At 35.9% G+C, this 12,740-nt stretch overlaps 1 protein-coding gene across 1 annotated transcript; it reads left to right on the top strand.

Annotated features, from left to right (window-relative positions):
- The first annotated feature begins 279 nt into the window (after window positions 1–279).
- Window positions 280–12,702, top strand: LOC145661117 (uncharacterized). Its single transcript, XM_081726564.1, has 3 exons — window positions 280–499; window positions 9,989–10,318; window positions 10,502–12,702. The coding sequence occupies exons 1-3, from the start codon at window positions 280–282 to the stop codon at window positions 12,700–12,702; spliced, it is 2,751 nt and encodes a 916-aa protein (XP_081582690.1).
- The last annotated feature ends 38 nt before the right edge of the window (window positions 12,703–12,740 follow it).

Genomic DNA, 12,740 nt, shown 5'->3' with positions numbered 1-12,740 from the left:
AACAATAAAGAACAAGTAGATGTCATAATGGAACAATTGATACAACGTTCAGATACCAAGATCGAACAAATATTCAAACAAATTGATACGAAACTGGAACTAACGAATAGTAGAATAGGACAGATTATTCACAGTTTTGTGATAGTGCAAAGCTCCGTCGAAGCAGTAGAAACCAGAGTCAATAATCATCAGAATCAGATAATGAAGCTGCAAGAAGAAGTGCAAAACATCAAGGAAAGATTGGGGACAGCAGATTGATCTATTGACCCAGTCATCAACATGACTTGTGTAGACCAAAATGCCGACGGAACCAGACTACGTGAGGAGAGCAGCATTTCACCCGAATGTTATTACGAAGAAGAGGACGCTGCTTCCAGTTCTGAAAACCAAGAAAGACGATTAAGACAGGAAACTGCTAATCACGACAAATTTAGAAATACAAGGTATTCTAATACACATTTAAAAATTAATGAAATTAAGTCGTTGACCAAATTCAGTGGTAGGTCCGAGAATATCTCGGCCAGTACCGTATATTTTTAGAAAAAAATGAACAAGAATGTGAATTGATCGGCGTAGGTGAGCATAGTTTCCTTAAAATTTTACCGCATGTTTTATTGCCACCCTGTTCGGCATGGTTTAACGCTGTTAGAAACAATTTACGTACCTATTCAGATTTCAAAATTACTCTGTTATCAAATTTTGAAAATGACTTTTTGATGGCAAATAGGGAAGCGATTATTAAAAGTAGACATTATGATCCTAAATTAGATAAAAATCTCACTGATTTTGTAATCACGGCATATAATGAATTGAAATTGATCAATCCTTATCAACCTGAATCACGCGTTATCGCGAATGTTGTTACCTTTTAGGCTACAGCAAATCTTAATAGCGTCCCAGTGTATTCATTTTAATCATTTACTTGCAATAGTTCAAAATTTTGAAAGTCAGATGAAGTTGCAAAGTAATTCTAACTGAAGTCAAGCCAATCACTTACCTATTCGCAATATTAATGTTAAGGAAAATTGTAATTATAACGTAAAAGGTAATTCTGGGTTTTCTCGTACAGGCAATATAGCTGAACCTAATTGTAACGGAAATATGACCGAATCTAATTTTAGACGGAACAGAAATGGTAATTCTACAATTTTTAGGAATAATGGAAATAATCGATCTAATTATCTACATAATCCTAGACTTCGCAGTAATTACACAGATGGCAGAAATTTCCAGAATAGGAATCACAGAAATGGTGAAAGAAATAACATACAGGACTGTACTCAAGATTGTGCCATTTAATTCAACCTAATCGAATCTTTTGGTAATGTAACCTAAGCTAGAGCTATGACGTCCGACAAAATATATTGATTAGTTATTATTTTGTTTGACTTTGAATATTGTTACGACTTCTTTGTAATTCGCTCTTCTTCTATGTTACAAGCAATCACATATTTACTTACAACGATATTATGTATTTATCAGAGTTTTGCTAATTATGCCCAAATGGAAGAATTAGGTCATGATGTATTTCTAACTTATACTAATTATTTTGTCAACAAGCCTCAATGTTGTCGAATTAAAAAAAATCTGTTGTAGACCTGAATAATTACCAAACTGGTCACATTTTCATTATGTCTCCCTATCTATGATTTGATAGAATTAAAATAAAATGAGTTATGCAATGAATATAAAAATAATATTGAGATTAAATGATATATATATATATATATATATATATATATATATATATATATATATATATATATATATATATATATATATAATGATTTTTATATATATGAGGGCTATTCGAAAAGTAAGATAACTATTGTATATGTGAAATGTCGGTTCAGGATTCTTTCTTTAATTGTGGATAATTTAAGAAGTCTTGTTCGGGAGCCATATATACAACGATATTGTATATTTCTAACACTTACATTTTTTGTAATTTTAATTATTGTGGGCAAAAGGTGTTGCTTAAAAGTGTATAGACTGTGATGACGAAGAAGAAAATATATAGAAAAAAATATGTTCATAATGTGGATAATATCTGATTTTTAACTGTTGTTGTTGTAGAGACCTTCACGGGTCGGGCTTGGGTGGGCTGACTCTTGTTATTTCTTTGGGCCGGGCCGGGCTTGGTCGGGCCGACACTGATTTCTCTTCAGGTCGGGCCGGGTTGAATAATAATTATTGACTTTCGTTAAACGATAATTGGAATAAAGCCAAACGGTGAAGAACTGTGCCCGTGAAAACTGCTACAAAGAATGCAATAGCTATTTACAGTTTGTGTTGCTTAACGGCTCAACTTTCACTATAGAGAATTGCAGGCATTGCGCGAAAAATTGAGCTCTGACCTTGACCTTCACTGAACCGAACATATTACAAGAAGGGGGTGGGAAAGTTGTCCGGTGGTGAAATGTTTACGACTAACCGTTGCTAAGTTTCAACCGATTTTCAATGGTTTTTTGTGTTTCCCCCTCGTCTGTTATCATGTTTTTTCCTTTTTCCCAATTCTGAAGGGTTTGGATTTTATTTGGGTGTTTACACACTTTTGGAGCACCCTGTATTAATAAAAAATATACGTGAAACTTTTATGAAATGAAACGTCCCACGATTATGTCATTAAGCTTGCGGGAGACGGATGATTAAGGCAAGTGAATGACGATGAAGGAGTTGGTGGAATGAGAATTTAGGACAAAATGGTGGTAGCTCGAGAGAACCCATGAACACAGTGTTGTCTATCACGAACTTGGCCGGGGATAGAATCAAGGAGCCCATGCACCAGAGGTAAGCGTTCAACCACTAAGCGATCGTGACCTCCTTGTGAAACTCTTATGTCCGTGTACAATCTTGCCATACCCCTAACAAAGCTTGAAATGAAATCTTTTTAAGTTTTACGTCCCACAGTCACGCCGGCTAGGCTAAAAAAGACAATGATGAGAAATGGAGGAAAATTGTTGAATGAAGAAAGTGGGAGGAAACAGGAAAACTTCGAGAAATCCCACGCACTAGGTGTTTGTCTACCACCAAATTCACTTGGCGCGAGCTGGGAGAGAATCAATGATCCCATGCACCAGAGCAGAATGCTTTACTACTAAACCACCGCGGCCCCTTAGGAAGACTTGAAGTGGCAGTACTGTTTCAGGAAGGAAGCTACGTCACGGAATTATTAAAGGTCACCCAGAGAGGGGCCAATCATAAATGTAATGGTGGTAATTACACTTGGAGGGTTTCTGTAGAAAGGGGCAACAACAATACAACGCTACCAAATTGTAATATATGTTCGGAAGTGTTTGTTTGTCAACCGAAGTCGACGCAAAACAGCTGACGCGTCAGTGGAATACTCACGACTGACGTGGCAACAGGGCAATACGTGCTTTTTCAAATGTCAGTTGATTTCTTATTTTGATCCGAGTATAGTTGCAGTGGGAAAAGTAATTTCAGTTTGGGAACAGTAATACGGAACGGATATGGTTCATGATCTGTAGGTCTACTGTGGATGGTTTTTGATATGGATTCAGCGTTGGAAAAACAGACTACATGTTCTCCTTTATTGCTCTAATGATACGGAAGTGTTAAAGGTGTTAGAGGTTAGTTTTCAATATTTGATGTCAGTAGAGGAGTCATTTCCGGTTGGGTACTCTCTGACGTCATAGCTTCTTGCTCATATTCTCAGTAAAGCACAAGAGAAAACATGGAGAAGGTAATAAACCTACCATTGATAGTTTGGACAAGACACAGAAGGAGTGTTCGATGGTTTTGCAGATACATTATCCTTGGATTCACGATTAATCGAACACTGCCAATACGGCAGACTGCACACTTGTTTTTATTCGATTTCACCTAATTCTTTCCGTCCCTTTCTTTGCTCAATCTGTTTTCTTTCTCAGTGTTCTCATGTGTAAAAGCTCGCCACTAGTTTCGTAATCGGAAGTAGTAGTTTCGTAATCACTTCCAGTTTTTATAATATTTTATTCCGCATAGAGAAAAGACAGCAAGAGACAGGATGAATATTTTTCATGTTGATTATCAATTATCGCTGTTAAGAACCGGTTTCATCTCCACCCTTATCGCTCTATTGGAACCGGAAGTGGCATATTTATCATTTCCGGTTTTAGTATTAGATCTGTACAGTTAGGAAGACTATCATAATTTGAGAATATTAAACGAAACTTATTTGTTTAGGAAATAATCTAAAATTAGGAAATAATAATTAGAAAAGTAACTATTAGAAAAAAGCTCTAGAAAAGTACTTTTACTTACTTTTCATATTATTTTCATTCTTAGATAATAAGTAAATCAAAGTTTCCGGTTTTACAGTCTACAAAGGGCTATATGGCCAGTTTGGGTATGTCTATAATCAGCATATCAGCTTCCAGCATTATTATTCCTGTGGCTTCCTATGCCAGCCATTTCCAACTGAATGCTCTGTGACGTCACAGCTTACTTTTTTCCTTCTCGGTAAACCTCAGGGAGAGGGGAGGAGCTGGAAAGTAATCAGATGTTGCTAAAAGACAATGATGACAAACGAACTAGAACATCAACATCTTTGTCAATGGTTCTGTAGGCATACTACGTATGCACGTTATCTACCCCCTTCCCTTTCTTCCTTTACTCTAGTGTTTGTCTGTGGTGTTTCTCAAATTGCGAGAGCTCATACGTCATTGATTGCCCAGTTAAAAATAACTATTCTTGAGCGAAGTTCATAACTTCTTAATTCAAGTAGGTCCCTAAATACCTCGCCATCTTGGACTATTTTGTGACCATGCCCCCACCAGAAATTATAGTTATAATGAAATAACTTAAGACACAATCCCGTGGCACCTCAGATTATTGCAGTAGTTACATGTAATTAGATCCACATAAGTTGTAAAACAGCTTATGTAAAGCCTTGAAAGGTACCCTTCTCTATAGTCCCAAACGCGACTTAAATAAGAAAAAAAAAATAGTTTGATTAGTTGGATTAGATTAGGATTAGGAATTAAATTTCTGGGCTTTCGGAATCTATGGCCATGTTAGCCTGTCACACATATGACGGATGACGTCCTTCGGCGATCACACTGTCCGGGAAATTGGAGAGGAAGAAAGGAATGAGGAAGGAAGGAAACGGCCTGGAATTATTATGTTAGGTACCATCCCGCCATTTGCCTAGTGTGAATGAGGAGAAACCACTAAAAGCTTCTCTCAGGATGGCTGACCTGAAAAAGCTGAAACACATTTTCGACCAAGTGTCCTCACTGGTGACAACGTGGGATCTGAAAGCTCTTGTTGAAAATCGAACCCGGGTCTTCCGCACCGAGGGCGTGTACGCTAGGATGGGGGGGATAAGGAATTTATCTTTAATATTTTGGGGAACGAATCATTACGAGCTACATCAACAATATATAATATTATACTGCGCTATATATAAAGCCTGGGCGGTATGTGAATCCAAGTCTGTCCATATATGTCAACGTACTTAGGTGCAACATCTATGGTCCCTTTTAATCGCATTATATATGGCTCCATAAATGGCTGGTACGTTTCATTGCCACGGCTGCCGTAGAATTATGCACACCAATGAAATTTTTCTGACATAATTCATTTGCAGACACGACAAAATAAAATAAATAAAAAAAAAGAAAAAAAGAAAAGAAAATATCTCGGGGAATGTGTCCTTCAGTGATGGAATGGGTTACAGACTTCCTGACCCATGATCTGGAAGGTCCCCTTGTTTGTGATCCGCCAGAGCCCAAAGAAGCCTGTAAAACCCGCGACTTGAACAGTCCGGTGTAATGTTAAATTCAATATTTCATTACTTTCTTTGCTGGGAAGGGGCCGGACTGGAAATGCACAGTTGGTTGTAATTTCAATGTAAATAAGTTCAACTAACTTAAAAACAAAGCTCCTTCGTGGGTAAGCGGCTAGCGTACGCACCTTTGGCGTGTGGGTTCGGCTCCCGGTGGGAGTTCATGTGGTTCGTATTCCACGTTAATCAGGAAGTCCACGTCTCATATAGCCTCGCCGCTGAACGGGACGTTAAACTCAAAATCAACCCAACTAACTCAAAAACAATACAATTCTGTTTATGTTTTTAAATTAAGTATATACCTAGGTATAACAATCGAGACGTTTCACTACGAATAGGCCACACATAGTACTTTTATTGCATCTGTAATAAGGTATTTTGAAGTTCTATTGTATAGTTTTAAAACAAAGTATACAGTGGTCGAATTGAGACGGTATGCGGTGGTATGCCATACCGCCTCTGGTTTTTCCGTGATGAAGACATACCGCCTCTGGTTTTTCAGTGACCAAGACAGATCGTCACTGGAAAGTAGATGCTAAATGCTTTTAATAAATCTATTTTTATTCACAGTAATTGACAAATAGTTTTGCACGTAAAAATATTTTATTTTTACGTAGAAATAATTTCTAAATTCACAACACCGAAATTCTTGTTATTTTTCCCCCTACCTTTTTGTTTTTAAAATGTGTCTTCAAATAAGTTCATCTAGTGTATATTTTGATGTGCGTATTGAATTGTTTCTTTCTTATGTATATATGTGTTTTCTTGCCTTAATGCAAATGTTGTATTTTGAGCATGGGATTTTTTTTTGTCTCTGTGGGGGCGGATCTTCCAGGGTTTGGAATACCCGTCATCGAATGGGGACCGGGAGTTTTCCCGTAGGAAATTAATATAAAACTCAATTTTTGATCAGTTTCGTATATAATTCCCTATAATACAACATAAGAGGATTTTTATTTTTTATTTTTTCAGAAAGTTGTTGACGGGGATCAAAGTCTCTCCATGTCTCCTCCCTCGTAACTACAGAGAAGCTCTTCAATGGTTTCTAGTCATTATGTAAATAGAAATGCATTTTTTTAGGCAACATACCCTCATTATATTTCAACATGTAGATAGCTGGTGTATCGAGTCAAAGTCATAAAAAACATACCGCCTCTGCTTTTTTTGCCACTTCGAACACTGAACGTATGTTGATCTATCCAGTATGTGTTAATATTGTAAGCAGGTAAAATTGAGAAATTGAAATAATTTGTTTCTCTAACGTAAGAAGAAATAATTACTTCAATTCAAAGAAAGACAAATAATAATAATAATAATAATAATAATAATAATAATAATAATAATAATAATAATAATAATAATAATAATAATAATAATAATAATAATAATTAAAAAAATAAAATAAAATAAAATAAATCGAATGTAAAACTACTATTTGAGGATTACTAACGGAAACAAACTTCAAAACATTCTCCACAGCTTCAACAGATGTCAGCACTGTACGTTACTCGCATTGGCGTCTTACTTATGAGGTTTGTCTACTGCCGTATAGATGGCAGCTTAAACCAAAATAATAGTACGTTCCGCTTTCTTAAATGCTACCAAGCTAAACAACAAAGATTATTTTAAATAAAAGGAAAATAAAGTAAATCACAATGTTTAATAATATTTAAGGAATTTATTCAGTTATCAACTTTGGCTAATTAAAACTCTAATTTTCTAATGATTTCTTGCAACTTTTTGAAAAGATATATTAGTTCAATCAGGAAGATTCAACGAAACACGGTTGTCAATCACCTATTGAGACTAGTGGCGTGCGCAAGTTTTGGGATTAAAACCCTACTTGAGCAATATAAAAATAAGCATTTAGTACGTTAAGTTATGTATACAAACACTTCAAATTGTATGAAGTTGGGAGCTTGAACCCCGATCCCTGACGAACTTTGCGTATCTACTGTCTAAGACTAGCCCCAAACCATGTAAATATTCCACTGATTACGTTTGGGATGATATTCTTGGATATAAAGAGCAACCATGGTGATTTTCTTTTTACTATTCCTGAGTTGGCATTTTTGTGGGGCATATGCTAAAATATCAGAATGTGGTTCCTGTGCTGGTACCAGAAAGTGCATATATATATATATATATATATATATATATATATATATATATATTATAACTATTGATAATTCATACTAACCAGCAAGTACTGATACATCGTCCTAATATCAATATTTGTAGACTGCATGCAATTTTATGTAGGAAGTGAAATGTATAAATACTGAAGGGAAAACATTGCAGAAAAACATTATGTTCGAATCTTAAACATACATTTTGTATGTTGTGCAAAGTATCGCCACCTATGGGGTAACTTTGTACCAAAGTTTATATTTCAATAACTATGGCCATACTGAATGTTTACTAATGCGCTTGCACGAATGTCTTCCTTATATATATCTAACTATTATATGTTTAAAATACAGTGAACTAAATGATTACGTTTGTAAGTTACATGCGATTTTTTTAAAATCTTGTGCAAAGTAATCCCGTCTTACGGTATTCGATTCTGGCCGCTTCTAGAAATGATTTCACGATTGCCAGCTGTACCACATACAGTTTGGAACCATAAAACTTCCTGCAATAATAGAAGCAAGTCATTAACTAAAATCTTCAAAGTAAGTTAGGTTATAGCACGGCCAACAAGAGATGGTCTCTGACGTTTCTTACCATATGCGGTGGGACATTGCAGCCCCTACTTTGATACCAATGTTACCAACCACGATCACTCTGTCTTATACCATTAATTAAATTGCCACTACAGTTACACCGAAAAAAACCTTGACACGCGAGTATTGGCAATGTCACTGCGAGCTGTCAGAGACGTTCTCTTACTGGACGCACTATAAATTAAATACAGTGAAACCTCGCTTAACAGACACGTTCAGAATACGGAGAGATTTTTTTTTTGTTGCAGAAACCCTCTCTTTTAAGGACACTTTCACAAGGGAACATCTTATATTGATAGTAGCATTGCCCAATCAAACAATGCGCAATCGATAGAGGAGTGAAGAAAAGTGAGAAATCCAAAGTTTTACGGGCCGACACCCAGAAACACAGGAGATGCAGAAGAAAGAAGGATCTAGAATCATGTAACAATGCAAAAGATACACTGACATAGAAAGAACTTCAAAATGGTTAAAGTAATGAAAATTGCATTTACACAACAGTATAGTAAGCAAACATTGTACCAAGGACATGCTCAAGAACATCATGTGTAATGCAGTGCTGCCAACTGAGCACAAAATGAAGTTTTGTTAAATGGCACGGAACACAAATTATGACATCTAGAAAATGTAATTAGGAGTAGAACTATACCTGTGAAGTCTTGATGTACAGTGTTGCCAACGTTTGAAAAAAAGCCTATATGAATCTCGGATGTAGAAGAGTATATACACTACACTATTCGAACTAGTTGAAACAAAAATATGGGACCACAGCAATACTGACTAACTGACTACCAATAACGTCTGAGCTGTTACAATATTACGTGTATTATAAAAATGAGCCTGCTTGTTAAGTCTTATATTATGTAGTAATATTTTTAAGAACTGGAAACACTGTTTTTACGAATTTTAGATTGCATTTGTTATTCAAGATGGAAAGTGTTGAAGAGAGAAGGTGCATAAGGCACGAGGCACGAACATTTCTTCCAGAATTGTAAAGTTAAGTTTGTTATTTAAGTGCAATGAACACAGTGAAGTTGTTATATGTACTTTGTGGTTTATTTTAAGTGTTAGTTGAAAACCAGCGATTAGTAAGGTACAATAAAAACTAAAAACAAGTATTGGAAGTTTCCATTGTTAGAAGACAGTCCATTACCAGTAAAGTAAATGGCGCACGTTTAAGAACATAAGCATAAACAGTTTTTTTGGTCCTCCAGTGCCGAATGGAGGAAGTGTTGTGCCAAGAAAATGAATAAGTGAATCATTCAAACATTCATATTGACTATGTGTGTGTAAAGACAGTGAGTGTTACGAATCAGAAGCAAAATTGACCTAGTGGACTTATCACGTACGCGCCTACGCATTCAGCTGTGCATTGCAATCTGAAGAAAAACAAAGGCGCAATGTAGCAGTCACGTAGCTAAGTATATTTTTTTGTTTCTTTTTTACTTGTGTAAAGATCTGTTGTTATAAGGACTTCAGGTAGATATATCACAAGCAATGGATTCAAATACTAATTCTCTTATAAAGGCAAGAGGCCTAGCTAAAGCTTCCCTTACAAGAATGAAAACATTTGTTGAACAATTTGGAGCAGACGGCGATGTAATGCAAATTAAAGTTAGGTGTGCACGTTTACCCAATATATTCAAAGAATATGATGAAGTGCAAAAACAGCTTGAATTAAAGGACGAAAACGATGAATACACACAGGATAGAGACTTGTTTGAAGCCACTTACTACGATACTCTTGCAAAAATGACGTCAATTGTTGAAACAGCTGAGAAGGCTAGTAGTAGCAATAGAAGTTCGTCAGATAATTCAACCGCGAATACAGGGTGTCTAAAATTACCAGTCATAAAGCTACCAACATTTAAAGGTCAAGTTACAGATTTCAGACATTTTCATGATACTTTCAGTAGTTTGGTTGTAAACAATCAGAGTTTAGATGATATTCAAAGATTTCATTATTTGTTGTCCTCATTATCAGGTGAAGCAAGCAAATTAGTTGAGAATATACCCGTGACAGGTGAAAATTTCAAACTTGCTTGGGAAATGATATGCAAAAGGTATAATAATCCAAAGCTAATAGCAACTGCTCATGTAAAGGCATTGTTTTCATTACCAACTGTCAGTAAAGATTCAGTGGCGGACTTAAGGACATTATTAAATCAAACTATAAGTAACGTAAATGCACTTAAGGCGTTACAGTTAGATACTCCTTTGGAGGATATATTGTTATCGCACCTAGTTTTGGAAAAGCTAGATGAACAAACACGTAAAGACTTTGAAAATCAAACAAATAGGGAACAGTTTACTAGCTTAGAAGAACTTCATGTATTTTTAGAAAATAAATGCCAGGCCTTAGAATTGGTAAAATCTACGCAATCAAAGTCGCATTTCAGTAAATCCAATGTTGTCAAGGAAGTAAAAAATGCTAGTCAATCTTATGTAAGTACTAATGTTTTGTGTTCGTTCTGTCAACAAAGTCATGCGTTGCAAAAGTGTAATGAGTTTCAGAAATTAAGTGTATCCAAAAGATTAAGTTTTGCGAAACAGAACAAGCTTTGTTTTAATTGCTTGAAAGTTGTCAACCATGTAGCGAAAGATTGTTCGCTAAATGCATGCAAAATATGTAATCTCAAGCATCACACGTTATTGCATAGTGATTTTAAGAAATCAAAGCCTAATCATGCTGTAAGTGTTGAAAATGATTCTGTTACGGAACCTGTAGGTGAAAAGTCAATGTCTCGAGGACAGGAAGTTATTAATACTAGTACTTATTGCTCTGTGAAGCCTAAAAGTAATGTGCGTGTTTTACTTTCAACTGCAGTTGTTCAAGTTAAAGATTGCAATGGTAAATTACATATGGTTAGGGCTTTGCTTGATAGTTGTTCCCAATCTCATTTTGCAACAGAATCTCTCATTCAAAGGTTAAAATTAAAGAAATATCCTATGAATGTTCCTGTACAAGGTATTAATAATGTAAGTTGCAACGTTAAATACGGAAGTAAGTTACAAGTATTCTCTGCTGTAAGTGATTTTAGTGTAGATGTTGAGTGTTTTGTATTGCCAAAAATAGCGGGAAATTTACCTGATGCTGATATTGACATTAAAGAATGGAACTTTCCACCGAATTTACAGTTAGCGGATCCTAATTTCAATAAGTCTGGTAAGATTGATTTGTTGTTAGGTGCTGGAATTTTCTTTAGTCTACTCAAAGCAGGACAACAGGTGCGTCCAGGAGCATTTCCAGTTCTCCAAAATACAGAGTTAGGATGGATAGTTTCAGGACAATATCAGACGCCAAAGCACAACAACTTCACGCCAGAACATCGAACATTCTTTTTGCACAACAACGATGATTTAAGCCATCAGCTGCAGAAGTTTTGGAAAATAGAAGATATTCAAGAAACTCCTCTATCCAAAGAAGAAAGGGAGTGCGAAGAACATTTTATCGCAAACACTAGAAGACATTCAACAGGACGCTTTATAGTGAGACTGCCATTCAAACAAGAAGTGACCCAGTTAGGTGATTCTTATAAGACAGCTGTTCAGCGTTTACAACAACTAGAAAAAAGGTTAAATAGATGCCCCAAGTTACGCACAGATTATGTGGCATTCCTTGAAGAGTATGAAGCTTTGGAACATATGAAGGAAGTGGAAGGCAACTCTAATATTACTCAAGGATATTACTTGCCTCATCATCCAGTTATTAAGGAAGCTAGTACTACTACGAAGACTAGAGTAGTATTTGATGCATCCGCATGCTCAACTAGTGGCATTTCACTGAACGATGTTCTCAAAGTTGGTCCAACTGTGCAAGACGATTTGCAGTCAATTATATTAAGATTTCGCACCTACCCTATAGCTTTTACTGCAGATATAGAGAAGATGTATCGACAGATTTTGATTGATGAGCGTGACTGTAAATTCCAGAAGATCTTGTGGAGAAGATCAGAAGAAGAACCCATTAAGGTATATGAATTAAAAACTGTCACATACGGAACAGCCTCAGCGCCTTTCCTTGCTACTCGCTGTCTCCAGCAATTAAGTGCAGAAGAAGCTTGTGAATATCCGAAGGCAGCACAAGTTCTGAAGAATGACTTCTATATTGACGATTGTATTTCAGGAGCTGAAAGTGTGGAGGAAGCTTTAAAGATAAAGGACGAATTAATACAAATGCTATAAAAGGGTGGTTTTTTGCTAAGAAAGTGGTGTTCCAACAG

Source organism: Thermobia domestica, chromosome 9 (genome assembly GCF_964235325.1).
Source record: "Thermobia domestica chromosome 9, izTheDome1.hap1.1, whole genome shotgun sequence".
Classification (NCBI taxonomy): Eukaryota; Metazoa; Arthropoda; class Insecta; order Zygentoma; family Lepismatidae; genus Thermobia; species Thermobia domestica.
Note: the sequence above shows the minus strand (reverse complement) of the source record. Positions and strands in the feature narration are given on the sequence as shown.